Here is a 20724-nt window from a genome sequence, read left to right as displayed (position 1 = left end):
TCAACTTTTTAGAAACATTTTTTAAATAAATACTTGTTTTAGAGAATACAAATGGACTCTTAATAATGAATAACAGCCAAGAAGCAGCTCGTCCACAATGACAGATTCATATCAGGTAGGACCTATTTTCCCATTTTATTGATGTATTAGAAATCAATTCAAACATATAGTCGTCAATTGTTTCTTGTAAACCTTTTCAATATATCTTTTCATACTGCAAACAAAATTTCACTATATTTTGGCCACTGCTTTTAGTGAAATTTGTGGGTCAGTGCAATCGCCTATAATTTTGCATATCAAGAATAATGATTTGGATCTATACTTATTTTTAATTAGCTTCTTTAGCATAGTATTTTGGGGTTTTTATTTCAAAGGGATAATTGTTTTTATTTGTAATGATCGATCGATTTTTCGAATTAAATTTTGATGAAAAAAAGAAGTTCTAAAATAATTTTCATGTTTATTAATATTATGTTATGTTTTTTTTTGCATTTTGTTTTTGTTTTCTTATATTTGCCTTTAGTCTCGAAGAGTCGCTGGTGTTACTGGCGGTGATATTCTCTTCGAAGATTTTGATTTCTCCTTTAAACAACAAATATCTCACGTGGACAATCTAGAGAAGGCTGTTGAAAACTACAAAGCTGCGATTCGAGGTAAAATACAATAATATTTAATGCAACTATTTCTTTAAAAAAGTATTTTCCTCATCATAATTATATCGGAATATAGCATCTAATTCACTTCAATGTCTAGCAGAATGTACCACTTTTATTTTACATCCTCCTTCAGGGGCGATCGACAACCGGTCTATAATTTTCTGTAAAGGTGAGGAAAATAGAGGGGAAATGGGCAGAAAGGATATGAAAATAATAGAAATGAGAGGTTTATGCTTTGTAAACTATTGTAAATATATATAATTCAATATTGAGAAAAGTATGTCGTCACGTACCTTATAAGGCCCTCTTGCCGCCCCGCACTAGCTACCGAATATCCGATATAGGGCCTTATACCTGCCCTAATACAAATAAAAATGATCACCCCCACCGACTACTCGATTAAAGAATTAACCCCACAAATCAACTCACTCACTTCGCATACTCGCAAACTATATCATTAATGCTCCATTATCAATAACTGTTCAACGCACTAGCTACCGAATATCCGATAATATATAGGGCCTTATACCTTCCCTAATACAAATAAAAATGATCATACCCACCGACTACTCGATTAAAGAATTAACCCCCACAAATCAACTCACTCACTTCACGTATATACTTGCAAACTATATTAATGCTCCATTATCAATAACTCTATTCAACCCCTCAAAAATTTGTTTGGCGTATTATTTGCGGCACCAAAGAAGGCCGAAAGAATACGGGGTCGTTAATATTTCTCAAATATTCTGCATTTTATATATGTATACAAGATAGTGAAGCGAGAGATTAAAGAAATTGTGGGTGGGGGTGGACTTCAGCCCGCGTAAGTCACCCTCGTACTTTGATTCACGCTATCTATAAATATTGTACAAAGAAAAAAACATCTTGTTCATATTTCTTTTCTTTGCTTTTTGCAGAAGCTAAAGCATGTATGCAGAATGTTAACGAGTGCCTAGCCGAATTCTACGAGGATTTTTGGCCGAAATATCGAGAGTACAAAGTTGCACTAAAGGTTACTAATTCTCTTTCTTATACTAGTATAGAATAAACAAAATTTTATCTTTGTTCTATGTTGATTGCATATCTGATGAAAATGGAAACGGATACAAAGGAAAAATGTACGATACAATTATGAAAATAAATATATTAATTAATATCCCTTTTTTTGTGGGGGGGGGGTAGGGGTGGAAAACTAATCTCAATATAAGGAATATAAATCTCATTTTAATCAGATAGATCGATTTGCAACTTTTAGGTAAGAGGAGTGGGGTATTATCCGTATGTTTTTTCCTAGAACAATACAAATTTATGTGATCTATTCATGTTTTCAATGACAAATATGAAAGAACAAATCTTCTACTTATAATATAAAACATATTCGAAAATACCATTAATTTTTACCTTTCGGAAACTAAATTATTGCAGGACAGCAGTGCGGTATGGGGTCTCTTAACTCGTCATACACACGAACTTGGGGAACCTATACGACGATTTAAGCAACTTGGATTAGAGGCACAGGTATGTTTCATGGTATTACTTGATTATAATAATCAAAACGGGTTCCACCCGCCTGCCCAGAAGGACAGCTAGTAAAAAAAAAGTATTATGCATACTGTACATAAGAGTCATTTTGGTGTGGTTTTACCGGGGGGGGGGGGTGGATTTTGTCCTACCTCAAATTTTTCACAAGAGTGGTATTTTGTAGGAGGGAATCATTGCATTGTATTTTTCATCGTCTTAATTATTGTTAAACAAATTGCCTCTAATATTATCTGGATGATTGACCTGTCCGCTCTATTTATTCCTGAGTTTTTGCAAGCGAGCCAAAAAGAGCACACATTGAGAACTCAGAGCTCTACTGAAATTCTGTCTCTTTACGTCACGATACTCAAGCTGCCTTCTATTTTTAAAATTAATTCACTAATTTATTTATTTCACTAATTTTTTAAAAATTCTTTCGGGGGGGGGGGTAGCTCCGCGGGTTGTTAATCATAAAGGTTGCTATGAATATATAATATCTCTTGCAAACTGTAAACGTTAAAATTATTTGGTAGTAGATCATATTTGTTTTGAATGACTTTTTTATTAGATCTAGTCCTTTTTTCTTTATACGATTCATGCCCCAAAAGAAATAAACGATTATGTTTGTTATGTAATCATTAAGAATGCAGAAGAAAACAATAAATCAAATTAGAAAAGGGTCGCTATATAATCATATTATAAAAAGGGGGTCATTAATCAGATCTTAAGGTCAATATTGATATTCATAATGGATATTATCCCAAATATCACTTCATTTCGATTTAATTTAAAGGACAAGTCCACCCCAACAATAATGTTATTAATTGATTTGATTAAAGAGAAAAAATCCAACGAGCATAACACTAAAGACGTATCTCATGAAGAAAGCATATTCAACATAGCTCTATTTACAGTGTCCTTTTTTCTCTCTTATATGATTTCTAATTTCACTTTTGTTTGTATATTTTGTATGTTCTACATTGTAAAGCGCTTTGATATAATTTCATGAAAAGCGCTATATATAAGTTTAAGTTATTATTATTATTATTATATTAGAGAGGATTGGAGAGGGTCGCTCGTCATTATCGAATAAAAAGGGTCACTATAATTAACTCATCAGACTAGCGTTCCTCTACTCCCATTCAAAATTATGAATAGCGGTTCTTCTGATTCGTAGCTCTCAATAGGCCTATATAAACCCTTCTTCAGTTTTATGAATAACAAACATGTTTTTTTTAAGTAGGGGCAATATGGCTTTAATGATGCTGAAGCGGATTTAAAGGGCCTCGAAACTTTGTCAGGGTGTTTTCATTTCATATAAAATTTAATACAATATTGTCCTGCGGTAATTTTTTTTCGAGGCCCTTTTCATAAATACTTGCAACTATTGAAAATTTACCATTATTGTAACTTCCACAGAAACCCGTTTTAAGATTGGCTGCTGAGCCCTGTAACCAGTTACTATGGTAGATACGTGATGAGAGTTAATTATCCTAATGGCAAAGTTTCAGTTGTAACTCCTTAATGAAACTGGCCCCCTGGTGACGAAGGCATAAATATATTCGTTGTTTCTTTTTCAGAAATACCTAAAATCACATGATATAAAGCTTACAGAAGGACGAGTCTCAAACCTAACACAACAGGTATAGTAATCCCGGGGGGGCCACTTACATTGACGAGTGGATACCATGCGCGACCAAAAAAAAAACACGTAAAAAGGATGTCCTTTTCACGATAGGGCACGTTACGTACGTAACGTGAAAAGGGTGTCAAAAACACAAAAATAATGAAAAAAGGGTATCTATTTCGCTAGGAAAATTACGTGTTTAGGGTCGAATTTGCGGGGATGATAAAACAAAATTAAAATGTTTTCTAAAGGATGTCTTTTTTGCCCCAACACTACGTGTTTAGAGTCCTATTGCGCGAGGAAGGTGGGGTCGTACTAAACCAAATAAGGTAAAGCCGACAACCAAAGGACCCGTAACAATAAAACATTCCTGTACTTGTTTAGGGGTTCATTTAAGGGAATATTTGCCAAGAGTATCGTTTTGTTTCCAATACTTGTTAAGGGTAGGGTTTCACACGCCAATACTTGTTAAGGGGTGCATTTTCAGAATATGGAAATTACGTGTTTAGGGTGCTTTTCGAGACCCCATGGTCGCGCATGGTATCCACTTGTGAATGGAAGTGGCCCCCCGGGATAGTAATTGATAATAACAACTAATATTCAGTTTGAAATTTAGATTCAGTTCATTTTAATTCAACATTTCACTGAGTGAAAATGTGAAATAAGACCATTAGATAAACATTCAAACCGAACGTATATCACATGTGGAAAAATGTGTTATTCTATATATTTCATTTAACAAGATAGGAATTGATATTGAGAGAAATGCCTGAGAAATTATCTGATTTTTATACAATGTTCAATATTTCTCTCTTTTAAAAAAAATTGCGACTGTTATTTTTTGTAGAAAAAAGGCAAAAATTGAACTTTTTCTCTGTCAGATACTGTGACTAATTTTCTTATTGGATTGATTTTGATAAAAAAATATAGACTTTACGAATTCCATATTTTCAATGTTCTTTGGCAATGTATAATTTTCCATTCTTTCTTATTTCTTTCTGGGCAGAAACCCCGAGGTGGAGACCAGAAACCAGAAATGTTTCAAAATATGGTAACAACAACCGATCCCCCCAACAAACAAAATAAATGTATCTATTCCTTGAACTATCATATTTTCCGCTCCCTTCCCTCTTTCCCGTGGGGGTTCTAAACTGACATAAAAAAAATGAAGTCGAGGAATTTCCATTCTTCATTGAATATATTTCAAAGTGCAATTAATGTACACATTACAAAGGAAAATGCCTCTTCTTGACGTCGAGGGAAAAATCACCTTTATACACATGGAAAATTATGATATGGATTGAATATATCACTTTTCTTCCTTATACGACTTATAGAAATAGTGAGCCGTGAGTTCCGCAAAATTAATCATCTCTGTAAATGATATTTAGCTGCAATGTCTACCAGTCTATTTTCACAGTTGTCAAAGTATGGGGTGAAAATTAATTTGTACTAGAAACTATATTTTTTTGTAATTCTGTTTCAACTGCAATCGATTTTTTTTTATTTCATCATCAAACTCTAATCAGACGAGATCAAATTGCGTGTTCATAATTTACAAATTATTCATTCTCCGATGGAATCCATCCTTTTTTAAATCTGATAGATGAAAATCAAATGTAACTTTTTAATCCCCATTTAGGAAACATTTTCATATTTCTCTCATATAGCAAGCATACTGCTCAAGTGATGATTTTTATATTATCGATTTTTTTGTGACTTAATGTTTTCTAGTTACAAACGGGGTCCGACGACAGACGTGATAAACTGAAGAATGTAAATGATGAGATGGTTGAAGATCTAAACCAACTATTCCAGCAGTAAGTTTTATCATAATTTTAAATTTGGGCGCGGATCCAGGATTCTATAAACAGGGGCAGAGATGGGGGGGGGGGGTGGCATAATATGCGATATAAAAATTGAGGGAGCTTCATTAATTATGGCGCATTCGGCAAACTTTCTCGAAATTCGCGAGTGAGAAAAATAATGAAATTCTATTTTTTGGATTTAATTTTGGCATTCTATTAAAAGATATCATAATTTGCATACAAACTAATATAAATAAATAAATAGATCGATAAATAAATAAATAGAATAAAACACTCCAACTTCTCATTGAATTTAAAGGCAATTCGAAATATTTATCTCCCTTCCTTGGAACTGCCACCCCCGGGGGGGCCACTTCCATTCACGAGTGGATACCATGCGCGACCATGGGGTCTCGAAAAGCACCCTAAACACGTAATTTCCATATTCTGAAAATGCACCCCTTAACAAGTATTGACGTGTGAAACCCTACCCTTAACAAGTATTGGAAACAAAACGATACTCTTGGCAAATATTTCCTGAAATGAACCCCTAAACAAGTAAAGACTAAAGGAATGTTTTATTGTTACGGGTCCTTTGGTTGTCGGCTTTACCTTATTTGGTTTAGTACGACCCCACCTTCTACACCTCGCGCAAATAGGACTCTAAACACGTAGTGTTGGGGCAAGAGGACATCCTTTATAAAATATTTTAATTTTGTTTTATCATCCCCGCAAATTCGACCCTAAACACGTAATTTTACTAGCGAAATGGATACCCTTTTTTCATTATTTTTGTGTTTTTGACACCCTTTTCACGTTACGTACGTAACGTGCCCTATCGTGAAAAGGACATCCTTTTTACGTGTTTTTTTGGTCGCGCATGGTATCCACTCGTCAATGTAAGTGGCCCCCCCGGGCTGCCACCACCATATGACTGCTTTCTATTGTATTAAGGTATTAGTTGTGTTTAGAAAATATTTTCACTGCACAACGTATATCTACATTCCAAATCAAATTTGACTCACTTTGATGTGGAAATCAAGAAAAATAAATAAACTGCATACAATTATCGAGACCTTTAGAACATTATCAACATGTCACCAATAATTTTCCCTAAAACACAATGCTCTTGACTACATGTATTTGCTTTGCTATGGAAATATAATGCCAACTCAACTGATATTAAGAAATCCTATGGTCAGGTGAAGAATAATATCATATTTTTTATGTGAATAATGGATTTTTGCTTTCAATGCAGGCGAGGAGGTTTTGTTATCGACATCTTCAAGTCAGTCTACACAGCTCATAATGACTTCTACTCAGAATCATCCAAGGTAAGTAAGTCTTTCTGATTATTTTTTTTATCAGGAGTTGTGTCACAAACACAAGAGGGCGCGTTATCTTTATGTTCATTAAGCCACGTTGAAATGTTTGAGTTTATAAAAAGATAAACAAAATAATGTAACCTTATTTTGGGTGACGTAATGACAATGAAGAGTGCACTCTTGGATGGTACGATTGTAAATATGTGAATCCAATTATTAATACCCATCCATTTGAAAGTAACTTTATTGTAACTTTATTGTTTTACATATTTCACATTCCAAACGTCAGAAAAAATACACGTAACACAGCAAACGATCTTATCCAAAAGTTATAAACAAAAGGGGAATATTATGAACTGTTTCATTTTTTATTATCGCGTCGTAGATCTCGGGAACCATTCTTGACATGGTAATCGACTTGGAGAACGTTCGACTTGAAATGAGTGTTGGTCAAGGAAAACATCGACGAGTCGCCAGTACCAACAAACCCCGCATCGGATGGGCTAAAACAACCCCGACCCCAGCACCCCAACCGGCACATCAACCCCCTCCTCCATCTAGCGCTAGCCAAGGTCCAGCTGCATCGTTCATCCCTCCTCCTCCGACGATTGGGGTATCCAAGCAACGGGGAGGACGTCCCAAACCGGACGCGCAGGATATAGCAAGGCCGATTTCTGTTGCCACACCGGGACGAGAAAGAAATCCGACGGAGTTCTCCCGCGGGAATGAAATGCCTAAAGCAGTGTCTGGCAATAAAGGTGGATATTTTTTTTTCATTGAAGGAATGAATTTATCAGACATACTTCTAGTATGTGACATTATTTTCGATTCAAATTAATTGTATCTCTATCAAACATATCATTTTTCACCCCAATATAACATAATAAGATAATCACGTGATAAAAAAACAACACCTTCCAGAAAGGAACTTTGGAATGGAAGTGGGTAAATAAAAGTAATGTTGTGGCCACTTACATTGACAAGTGGATACCATGCGCGACAAAAAAAACACGTAAAAAGGATGTCTTTTTCACGTTAGGGCACGTTACGTACATAACGTGATAAGGGTGTCAAAAACACAAAAATAATGATAAAAGGGTATCTAGTTCGTTAGGAAAATTACGTGTTTAGGGTCGAATTTGCGTGGATGATAAAACAAAATTAAAATGTTTTATAAAGGATGTCCTTTTTGCTCCAACACTTCGTGTTTAGAGTCCGATTTACGCGAGGTGTAGAATGTGTGGTCGTACTAAACCAAATAGTTAAAGCCGACGACCGAAGGAACCGTAACGATATTTAAAACATTCCTGTACTTGTTTAGGGGTCATTTGCCAAGAGTATCGTTTTGTCTTCAATACTTGTTAAGGGTAGGCCTTCACACGCCAATACTTGTTAAGGGGTGCATTTTCAGAATATGGAAATTACGTGTTTAGGGTGCTTTTCGAGACCCCATGGTCGCGCATGGTATCCACTCATGAATGGAAGTGCCCCCCCGGGGTTATGGTTCTCTTTGTTCTCTTTTACTTTGTCATATATTTTTAAAACGATGTAAAGTATCGTGGTACCAAAAATCTTCTCTTTTTTTCCAAAGACAAAGAGTGGCCAAGAAATTAATTTATATAAGTTGAAGTAGGCTTAAAAATAAAATGTTATTTCAATTTGATAGATATCTATCAAAACTAAACGAGACTGATAATTCAATCTCCAAACTACCTGTGCTTCATCAGTTTCAATGTTGTATGTCATTAGGCAAGCCAATGGGACGTTCAAAACAAGAAGTACAGGATATTGCTAGACCAACTAACGTGGGCGAACCAACAGGACTAAATGAAATGGTGGCAACATCCGCAAATAAAGGTAATAATTTCAAGTCCAAAATGTTTTAATAAGCAACATATTAACAATAACAATGTGGATTTATACGGTGCCTTATCTGGAGGATACAATGCTGTCTAAAATTCATACCCGATCCTGTTATATCTCAAACGGAGACTAAACTCTTGAAATGCTTTTTCAGGAGTGAGTGGTCACAAATAAAAAGATATGAAAAAAAAGCTGAAGAATGTTGAAAAAAGGCTGAAAAGAAAGAGCTCCCAGTTATGTACAGAGAAAAACTAAAATAAGCTGAAATTATACTGAAAATCAAAACTAACAAAAAATCTGAAATTGGCTAAAAAGCTCACTCTCACACCCCTGTCAGTGTCTTTTATGAAAAGGATCATAATTATTGTCATCATACAGACGACAAAGTAACAATTCTTAGCCAATATAATCCAAGGGTTGTTCTAAATATCATTGGCACTGGGATCTTAAATAATGAACTATTCATATTAATTTCAGGCATGCCCAAGCCTCTTGTAGGACGTTCCAAGCAAGAGGTACAAGATATTGCAAGACCAACTGCTGTAGAATCACGGGGGTAGGAATCACGGGGAGGGGAGAGATCAACAAATATTTACAAAAGATCAACATAATATAAATTACAAAAACAATAAAGTACATTTTCCATACATTGCACTTGAAATGCCTTTTTTAGCAGTTAAAGGGGAAGTTCACCCTGAAAAAAAGTTAATTGCAAAAATAGCAGAAAAAATAATAAAAAATATTGCGGATGGTTTGAGAAAAATTCATCAAATAATTAGAAAGTTATTGAAATTACAATTATTAGATTTGTGACGTTATGTGCGAGCAGCATTCCTACGTAGCGAATGGTAAAAATAAATGAGATGTCATTTTCTCAGAAAATTGAAAATGGTTTTCACTGTATCTTTTGTATATCAATGGGCACATCATTTCACACCCGATCATGAATATAAAACAAAATCAAGTCATCAGGAACCATACAAAATTTGAAATTCATGCGTTTTATATTACATAACACATGGGGCAGCTGCTCGTTTATGATGTCACAAATCCAAAACTTTGAACTCTAATAACTTTCTTACTCTTTAACGGATTTTCCTCAAACCTTCACCAATATTTTTTACTATTTCTGCTATTTTTACAACAAAGTTTTCTTCAGGGTGAACTTCCCCTTAAAGAATGCTGTGAATTTGGATTCAAGTAACAAATTTGGCCCTATTATGGTAACAAATGATAGCTGATGATAACAAAATCATGACTGATATACCAGCTGGAAAGGAAAGCGTCCTACATCTATTCAGTGGGAAACACACCATGAAATCATCTTCATACTTCTAAACTTGAGCATTAACAATGTGAATCTCTTTTTCAACACAATCCACTATGTGTGGCAGTTGTGGCAATGATCTTACACACCAAGGCAAAGAAATATTTCCAATAAACTGAATAAAGTTTCCAGATATCCAAGACAGAAGTTAAAAGATAAATTATTTACTGTTTTAATTTTTGTTTCGACAATAACCACGAGGTAATAAAGTGTGATTTTTGTTCAAACCAAAGCCATTTGCTTCAATTCTGTACCAGGCATTAAAACTTCACATACCAATTTTCCTGCGATAAGGTCAATACTGATACACGGTAGTCCAATTTTTTTTTTACATACAACATGATCTCTAACTTCAAAAGTAGAAGAGATAATTTTAATTACTTTTTAATCTCATTTATCAGGTCGTCAACCGTTTGGAGCAAGTAAGGCCCGATCAGCACCGCCATTTGGTGGAAGGGGTACCGGAGGAGGGAGGGGTGCCAGCATGGGCGGAGTGGGTCGTGGGCAGGGAGTTGGTAGAGGTGGTGTTGGGCGGGGCCTGGCGTTTGATAACACTGGTAGACCAATAATATGACACCTCCCCAAAAAATGATATAATAGTGTGTCGAAACAAACTTTTCCCCAGTACATTACATACATGTATCTTAGATTCCTTTACTGAAAAAACACGATTGTAAAATAAAAGGCAATGCAATTATCAAATGCTATTGATCTTGTTTTTCAGATTTCACGCTTTTGTTGGTTACAAGTGAAGGGAGAGGACAATAATGCACAAATTAAATGCATTAAAGCTTGTGTATAGTTTTGGTAAATCCACCAAAATGCACCTATCACTATTCCAATTCATTGCTAGCTAATATGAATGGATATGCCCTATAGCAGTTATGATGTGGAGGATATGAAATGAAAATGTGTTTTACAGGATAAATTTTGCGATTTTACATGGAAATTTAACTTGATCGGGTCACCCGATCAAATTAAAATATCTGTGTGTTTTTGTCTTTCAATTAAATCCTATTCCAAATCATGGAATGGGCTGAAACTTTCAAGATATGTTCTTTGTCTGTAACTTTTGGATATCTAATCACTAAATTTATAAGATAAGTGCTTGAATGCCCATTTTTTTAATTTAAAACAAGCATCCCCGAGAGAGGGCGCTATATATCCAAAATTTGAATATTTGAAATTTTCTCAGAGAAGTGCAGTTGGAAAAATATTTAACGGTCTCTACGCTTCAGTAAGACTGTCGTATTAGATGATATTCGATTATCAATCACATTATTGACCCTTTACCAAAGCTATACATAGGCTTTAAGGAAAACTTAAAGACCCTATCTGAATCAAAACATGAAATTGAAAGATTATACACCAATAAAAACTTCAAGCTACAAGGCACACAAATAGGGAGAAAAGTCAAATGCAATATCTTGACAAAAGAAATCTGGCCGGTACGAAGCACAATAAAGACCATTATCAAAAACTCACTGACTGGAGACTTTCCAAGGCAAATTAATCAGCTGGCAAACAGAGAAAATACAAGACTTGTTCTGTAGTTTTATTACTTAAGAACTTTCACTATTTTGCCAATTTCCCTTTTTTTGGCTATGGATGGAGTCTTTAAAGCTAATTTTAGGTCATTAAAGTCCTGGTCACACCGCCTGAGCGTTGTTGGAGCGGTCGTGGAGCGGTAGGGAGAGAGGGTCGAATTTCGTTCACAAAATTGGGGAAAAAATCGAAAACAAAAAAACTAACAATCGAAATCGAAAATGGTGAACGGTAGCGAGTGGTGATGATTTTTTTCTCTCCGCTCCACGACCGCTCCAACAACGCTCAGGCGGTGTGACCAGGCCTTTATATACACTGCTCTAACTTTAGAGACTAAATCTACAATAAGTAATCTAAATTATCTCCTGTATATTACTACCCTACCAATATTGTTTCCACATAATACACACAAACATAACCACAGATACTTGAAAGGTATTATTCTTTCCAGTTTCATCTCATTGACACGACACAAAATCAGAAAGACAATGATCCAATTCTGAAGTTGTATGTATTCAAAAATTGTTTAATAGTATGTACAATTACACACAAAGTTGTTTACAAGTCAACAGTATCGATCATAATTTTAGTTTTCACGTCATTGCTTTTGTAATTAACCATTTCCTAATCTACATAGTGACATACACGCGGACAGTGAGTATATAACAGGCCATATAGCGGATAGTATACAATACATATAATAGATTGCAGGGAGAGATTTACAATTCACTTTTCATACACTTTGATACAAGAGAGATATATAAATAGCTTATAGAAAGTTATGTTTAGTCTTTTTATTTTACATATATTTCCATACAATTTTGTACAAAATGAATATTGTGACCAGCTAGAGTGTGCTACTTGTTCCGATCCCAAAGTCGGTATGTACGCAACACACTACATTATAAAACTATGACAAAGTAAGTATAATTTATGATGAAAATAATAATGACAATAATATTAGTCGTTAGATATTAAATTATAAAGTTTTAGTACATAACAAGATATGGAAAAATGGCATACCCTGAAACTTGTAAGTTATTAAATTGATTGTCTTCAGTCATGGAGATCCTATATTTTGAAACAAAAGTGTATGAATTGAAATCCATAAAAGATTTTCAATGATACAATGATATTCAATACAGTAAAAGATTATAATATGAACTTCACAGTACCATTCATAAATATATTTCATTTTGCTCAATCAAATTATGTATATATTCAATGAGATCTGCCTCAACAATTCAGTTTTCTAAAATTCTATTACATTTTTTTTTGGGGGGGGAGTCGGGGGACGATGTAATAACTACTGTTTCCAAGCCATAAGAGACTACCCTAGATATAGGTAAAAAAAACGAAAATATTGTACGAAAAATTAACTTGAATCATGATAAATGCTAGGAATAAGTTCAGAAAATACTATGGAATCAGTATTTGCCCACTCACCAGCTTCATATAATATGGAACTTTACAAGGAAACATAGAAAGGATATTTATTAAAGTTTTTCAAAATTTATATTGGTATCATGCATCCATAATTGGAAGAAAAATAATACTTAATGCTAGTAACTCAATGGGAGAACATTCACTTATCCAATGTGGACTATTACACCTTGGGCCCGTTGCATAAAACTTTTTACCTGAGAAAACTCAGGTTGTTTTTACCGGAGTTTTTGCACTGTGTTAAAGTCAATGGCAGAAATCAGACTAACCTTAGTTTTCAGTTTTTACCAGAGATTTCTCAGGTAAAAAGTTTTATGCAACAGGCCCCTTGTGGCACACTTATCATTGATTAAACCCATAAAAAGGGTCGTTGTCATAATTTTCCTTTTTTTCTATTGAATCCTGATCTTGCTTGTCTGTTAGACATTTATACCATAGTATTTACCATCGATGGCTGAGTTAACATTTATGGTAAGTTTGATGTAATTGGACCTAGTATACAAATAATGAATGTTTATGAGTGCAATGGACAGAATATACTTCATGAAGTGAAAGATGAATTGATCCATTCAATGAGGCATAGCCTAGTTGAATGGATCATTATTTCATCTTTCACCGAATGAAAAAACTTTCATTATTTGGTTTATATGACACCTAAAAATTGTCTTCTTTTTTTCATATGAAATTTATGAATTTTGATGCAAAATATGCTCATGCAGTGTGAGTTCGGTCTGTTGATTGTTACGTCATTACAACATGCGCAATGCTGGTGTATGAGCTGCAGCCTCGGTGCGCGAGTGCAATGGACAAAATCGTATGGATCCAAAACTGCACGATGAATGGATCCAAAATTGCACGGTTGATTACGTCATTGCAAAATGACGTATGAACAATATCAAACAACCAATCAAATCGCAAGGATCTATCTAGGTGTCATATAATAGTTAATTATACCCTCATTACATTACTGCAGATTAAAGTCATGAGCGCTCCCATTTCTGTATTCTTATTTCATCCACATTTGAAAATCAATATATATATTTGATATCAGAATGGGCATACATGCTGATCGTTGCCATCTAGATTTCTTAAAAATAGTGCAATAAAAAAAAAGTTTTGTTGACAGTGATCTTTTCATCTTCCTTCAAAATTGAAAAGAGGAGCTGTTGATGAAAATATTACACATCAAAACATTAATAAATACAAAACATACATTCTTCTTTAACACTCACAGACAAGACTAGTCTGATGTTTTCAATGATTTACAATAGACCACGGTACAACCACCAGACAATCATTTCACATTTATAATCACAATCAGAAAAGGATTTTACATGAAATATTGATAGCTTGGCATGTTTCCTAAATTCCAATTGCATGACAATAAACTACAATCATGATTTCAAAGAGTTATGTATTTATGGTATAATTAATTACAACATAAAAAATACTATTCATACATAATGCATAGAGCTATTAATTATTAATAGCTCTATGCATAATGTAAGATGTGAAATGAAAGAAACAAATATTCACTGATTAAGTCTTAATTCATCCCACTTTCAATGCTTTTAACATTTTCCTCCAATAAAGGTTTATCTATCTCTAAAATTATCTTTTTCATGGCAGTTTGGTGCAAAAGGTTACAATAGTTTTAGTATTACAAATTAAAGTGATATCGGAATCTTTATGTGTTCTTCATACTTGCCTCATACATGTCAATGTTCAAATACATTTTTTTATAGACGTTGTGATTATGATCTAATATAAAAGTCATAAGACGAGGATATAGTTTTTGAGCACAGGGCATATTGTACAGCCATTATCATGGAGTTAATTTAACTCTTGATTATCTAACATCTAATAAATAGACATTTCAAACAACAGGTATACTAAGAGAAATTCTGATAATTCAGTCTTGAACTAAAAGCACAAGACAGAAAAAAAGGATATTGATATAGTGATAGAATGAAACAAAACTTGAGCAAGATATATACAATCAAACCAAAAATCAATGGGTGCTATTCATAGTTACCTAATATAAAAACAAAAATAATTTAAGCAATTCGAATTTGCAAGATAAGGGAGAAAAGGAAAAAGATAGAGACAAAGAGATAGAAAGTGGTTAATATAAAAAGCAGGTATATCAAAACATTCCACAAATTATCAATAAAAAATAACAACAAAATAAGCAATAAAAAATGATGATTTCATTGCATAGCTCAATTAACTTCACAATACATTGAAAAGAAATATAAATACTGACCCATTGTGGACCCCAAACGGGTGATGCTATCATCCAATCAATTCATGCTTCATAAATAATGCTACAGTATTACAAATGCTGGCTATGAGGAAGTCAAGGAGCTAAAATATACATGTACAATTTCATTCAAACCATCAATAATTAGCACTGCCTGGAAAATAAGAAATGCCATTGTTCAGAAGAGAGGAATTCAAAAGTACCTCTTATCAATAAATTCATAAAAAAGAGAAAACCGTCTCACTTCTGGTATCATAATTAAGGGGCAGTTTCAGAAGAGTTATGAGTTGAGTGAGTTATAAGTTACACTTAAAAAATACAAGTAGCATGCTGTATGTAGCACATCAACCCATTTGGTAATGTGCTCAGGAAACACGCCCCCTTATTGAGCAACCATCCGTGAGATGAAGTGTTAATGTTAGCACATGTATGCCACTGGTGTAATTTCGGACCAGCATCATGAGAGTACAGTACAATAAAAATGAGAATGATTATCAGGAGATAATCCTTGAAATTTTCAAGACAAAAATAGTATCAATGTGAACCTTCTAACCATCATTCAAAATAAGCACCTAAGTTACGCAAATATTTCCATGTAGCTTTATTCACACACCAAGACGGGGAGCCCTGATTCAAGCGAAATAAATATTAAAGAACTTGGACTCGTTCACCATAGTTTACAGCATGCGGTGCCCTTCACGTTACTGAAATTCAAAATCTTTTCATCACACATTATCCTCACAAACCCATGATAATTTCTATGACTAAAAGCAACTACACACGCCAAGATAAAAATCAAACACAAATTTTGTCAGCATGACATTACTGTCGGTTACTCACTCTTAGTCTATAAAAGTTCAATCATGATCACTAAGCTACAAGGTTCTGTCCAACAAAGCTTAACTGATTGTGATTTTCATGACTGACCGTACATTGTTGTCAATGCAATCAATCATAAAAGTCTGTTCTACGATTAATAGTTATGTTTTGTGTTACAGCGCCAGAGCCCCAGAGACCTTATGTCCAATATGTCTAGACAAAATATTTCAAACTCACTTTGGGGGGATGATTCTCATACTTCAATAGGTAAATATTCGGGAGAGAGAGAGAAAAAGAAACAAGACTCCCAACACCACAGTTTCAGTGGTATATTTGAACTGTTGACCTTTTCGAATGAAAGCTGGGATTCTGAAGAATTTGAAATATAACTAAAAACATCCCCGTGATATTTCAAAAGATGTTTACAATAACTGTATGATGTAGTAATTTGATGGGTAAATCCAAATAAATATCAGTCTTTTTATTGAACTGCTCCTCATGTTTCTCAAAATTAGTTCACTTCATGATCCACTCCAGCCATTTGGGAGCATAACAGCTTGCTATATGAACTAGAAAGCAGAGGCAAATCACTTCAGTAAGGTCCCACATATAGAGGAACGTTCTACATACTTTATGGAACAGTCTTGGTGTTCTTTTTTTATAAATGACAAACATTTAGTGCATACATCATAACATGACATCATGTCAAAACAATCTTGCTTTTGATGAAAATCCCTACTTTATATTCTTTCTTTTTTACATGAATGCCCAATCAAATAATTGCAAGTGCAAAACGATCTACCTACTTCACATGAAACCTGTGTCTCACTCCTTAATAGATATGTCAAATTTTGCGATATTCTAATCTAAAAACAAAATATTTCCTTCACTTCTTCATATTTTTTTTAATGGGAGGAGGCAAGGAAATATGGCAAATATTTGACAGTTTAAATGAGGATGATTTCATTAAACTGATTAGCCTTCTTTTTTACATTCAGCTTGAACAGTTTTAGAATGATTGGACCAACTACTATGTAATATAAATGACGGGGAGAATATCAATTTTCTTAGATATTCCTTACTTCTCACATATCAAACTAACCATTTTTTAAGATTACCAATAATCACTCAAATCATTATTCTTTGTACCAAACTGACACTATTTTATGTTGTAGGAGTGGGAAAATGGATATGAAAATGAATATATGGTTCTTCAAACTTCAATGCTGTGATGAGCATCATGTAAGGTGTTTTTTTTTTGTTAGTTTGAATAAAATTTCAGTAAATGATTAAATATAACCTATTTGAACCCATCAATTTCACACCATTCTCAGGCTACAGTTGTAGCTTCCACATCCTCCCGATTAATCTAACCAAGGAATGATTATTTATGAAATTGTAACTTCACTGAGCACACTAGTTGATATACAAGAGCCTATTGCCTTTGAACTATTTTAAATAACAGCAATAAAAATTTAGTGTAATAATATCTAATCACTCCACCACATTCTCTCAAAGAAGAAATCTTTCCCCCCTCAAAAAAATTCCTTTTTTATGCATGCTTTGATACAAGGCCAACATGATAATCAATATTTTCATAAAATTCTTTGTATTAAAAGTTACGCGTGACTTTACACACAACTGGAACATGTTCTTAGGTCATAATGTCGGCTATAAAAGGATACATCCATTCAGGGGCCGCAGAAAACCGTTCTGTGGCCCCTGCATTAGCACAAGAATGGGGTCACCAGTCATGCAAACTAGTTCATAACTTATGAAACGGCCTGAAGGAAATCCTTCTTGAAGCTGTTTGCAAAGTTACAAAAGACTTTCAAGAGGAGCAGAATATTTAGTGCCAGGTGGATATCCGAACACATTTAATCCTGTAAGCTAAAATTGAAATATGCTCATGATGACCAACATTTATAATATTAACAATATATGCAGCGTATATCGTTTGTCAAACTTTTAAAAAGATCATGAAAAAAAAATAGACTTTTATAAAAAGTCCATGGACTCGCGTTTGAGCACTTCATTTATTCATAGAGTCACTTGTAATTCTGAAAACACCTTCATGAACCCCAGTATATAGTTAACACCACCAACATTCTGAGGTGGCAGTCGTGTTGGTAATGAAGTCCTGCGTATACCTTAATGAGGATTATTCACTGCACTGGTGAGTGCCTTTCACCTTTTGGACAAAACTACACTGTACAGCTCGAAACAAACATATGAACTGCTAAACAGTTATCACTTACAATGCTAACTAGGTGGGTGTTTCATAAAAGCTGTTTACAAGCGACTTTACAAACGACTGGTGACCCTTTCTTGTCTCAATGATACACACCAAATTTAATAGGTTTTGATCTAGTTCCGAAGAAAGGGTCACCAGACATTCATAAAGTTGCTCGTAACTTACGAACAGGTTTATGAAACACCCGCCTGTGGCCGTTTCATCAAGCTCTTAGTGTTATGCAAGGCTTTATGCATGACTGAGACCTCATACAGTAGATTGGCCAAGAGCAAATTTGCCATCAATTTTGTATATTTGTTGTTGAAGAATTTACAACATCAGTGCCCTTTTGTTCAGGTCAGTGTAAATCCCTCCGATGATGCAATGTGAACTAAGAAAGAGAATGGGTGCCATGATCACAGCCATCAGCATTTTGAAGTGAAGTTCTCAGGAAAGACGCCTCTATCTCCCGTGGTCTCTTTGTACCCCATTAACCAGCCTTCATCCTAAAATAAGATAAAAAACATGGAATGTTATGGTAATAAGGTGGGTTCAAAGACGATATCTGTACAGAAGGGAAGATGTGAAGAGCTATACACCTGTCATTCATGAACTTAATCTTCCTTAATGAACTTGAAATGAATGCGTAACCCTATTAGGCGGGAGCATATTGGTAGATCATACAAATCCCGGCTGTTGAAGGCATGATCACGCCGAAAATTGCCACCCATGTTGCCTTTGGCATAATCTACAAAATTGACAGTTGATGTTTAGAAAAGATTGTGTGATTCCATTGATTAAGCTAATAAATGCATAAAATCAGCTTTCTGCTCTTTATCCAGAAATAAAGGTCCAAATATAATAATTTCGGGTCAAGACACTCATCACTTTCTTAGAGAATCTACCATGAAAAAATATGCTATCAAAATGAATTTCCTACGTATCTTTATGATTTATACATTTTTTTTAAAGATTTCTTTGTTTTATATTCATTTTTTTAAAACTTTCAATTATTCTATTTTGGCACTTTTCTGTTTTCACACAAGCTTACTTATTCATAGTACATTGTAATTAATTCTCCTTTAATATGTGAGCTAACTGTCCCAAAGGGAACAGGTTAATCTTTTCCTACCTGGTCTTCTGGGTCTTCAAATGGTATAACACATACAATGTCTCCTTTAGTCAGCGTCAATTCATCAGAGTCTCTCGGTTGGTAATCATGTGTTGCTTTTGCCTGAAAAGGGAGAATATAAAAGGATATTTTTTTTCAAATTCATTATTGAGTAGATCAAAGACGTCCAACTTCATCTAGTTGATCAATGACCTGCCTTTGAAGATCAAGTACCAAGTGTCTTGCAAAGAGTTGGAGTGAAAAATTAAACTTAAATACAAATGAACTGGGTTGCGATATTGTACATATCATAAAATACTTATTAGGACTTTTTTCCCAATAGAATATTCTAAATAAAATGTCAGGGGACAAGGTATCTGTGATGAGAATGTTCTACATTTAAAGGAGATTCAAATTGGGTTGTCTAAAATATTAAAGTAAGAGGCCCATATTCTGAAGTCAAGTTTAACTTAGACCATGGTCTAACTCTGTGCTAAAATCATGGGAAGCCAAAAATTCATCGACGGTGAAGACGATCATCTATTCATACTTCCTAGACAATTATGAATGATTTGAAAGCCAAATGAGCTGAAATATGACATCACTACTGTTAGTGATTTATGTAACAATTGGCTATCCATACTTAAACCACAACTTTAAACCTGAGTTTAAGTTAAACCCAACTTAAGAATACGGGCTAGTGGCTCTACTTGAGGCAAATGAAGAGAGAGAGAAGAACGGGGGGGGGGGGGGGGGGGATTAAGAGAAAGTACTTCATGATAGAAGGAGAAGGTGAGGTAAAAGTGATTGAGAGGGTGGCGAGAGAGAAAATACAAATGAAAAAGGGAGAGAAAAGGAGACAGAGAAGAGACAGAGAAAGAAACAGAGAGGGAGAGAGAGTTGGAGGAAAAAGATAAAGATCCATGACTTACTCTATATAGTACGCCTGATGGTAGATTACTGCCGTTAGTTTGAGGTGGTGGAGAGGAAGGAGATGTGCCGTTGTGTGTCGTCGTGTCTGCTGCTGGGTTTTTATTAGGCTGTGTAAAGATGAAAAAAATCAATCCCATTCAATTAAAACAATACATTTATTAATTTCTTATCAATTTAAAGCATTTTACAAGTAAAGCAGTCAAATGTTAGTAGACAATTAATATTCTCCTTATTAGTTTGTATGATA

At 34.4% G+C, this 20724-nt stretch overlaps 2 protein-coding genes across 2 annotated transcripts in view; one reads left to right on the top strand and one right to left on the bottom strand.

Moving 5' to 3' along the window:
• The first annotated feature begins 518 nt into the window (after positions 1 to 518).
• Positions 519 to 9363, top strand: LOC121412140. Its single transcript, XM_041605046.1, has 10 exons — positions 519 to 653; positions 1577 to 1671; positions 2085 to 2177; positions 3761 to 3823; positions 4814 to 4858; positions 5542 to 5627; positions 6874 to 6949; positions 7326 to 7698; positions 8690 to 8797; positions 9281 to 9363. The coding sequence occupies exons 2-10, from the start codon at positions 1591 to 1593 to the stop codon at positions 9361 to 9363; spliced, it is 1008 nt and encodes a 335-aa protein (XP_041460980.1). The 5' UTR covers positions 519 to 653; positions 1577 to 1590.
• Positions 9364 to 14302: 4939 nt separating this feature from the next.
• LOC121411778 (amphiphysin-like) overlaps positions 14303 to 20724 on the bottom strand; it is a 48163-nt gene continuing 41741 nt past the window's right edge. Inside the window, exons 9-11 of the mRNA XM_041604627.1 lie at positions 20477 to 20584; positions 19566 to 19667; positions 14303 to 18939 (exon numbers count right to left, since the gene is read on the bottom strand). Of these exons, the coding sequence (XP_041460561.1) occupies positions 18859 to 18939; positions 19566 to 19667; positions 20477 to 20584 (291 nt within the window). The 3' untranslated portion in view covers positions 14303 to 18858. The remainder of the gene's footprint in view (positions 18940 to 19565; positions 19668 to 20476; positions 20585 to 20724) is intronic.

The sequence above is a fragment of the Lytechinus variegatus genome, chromosome 3 (genome assembly GCF_018143015.1).
Source record: "Lytechinus variegatus isolate NC3 chromosome 3, Lvar_3.0, whole genome shotgun sequence".
Lineage (NCBI taxonomy): Eukaryota > Metazoa > Echinodermata > Echinoidea > Temnopleuroida > Toxopneustidae > Lytechinus > Lytechinus variegatus.
Note: the sequence above shows the minus strand (reverse complement) of the source record. Positions and strands in the feature narration are given on the sequence as shown.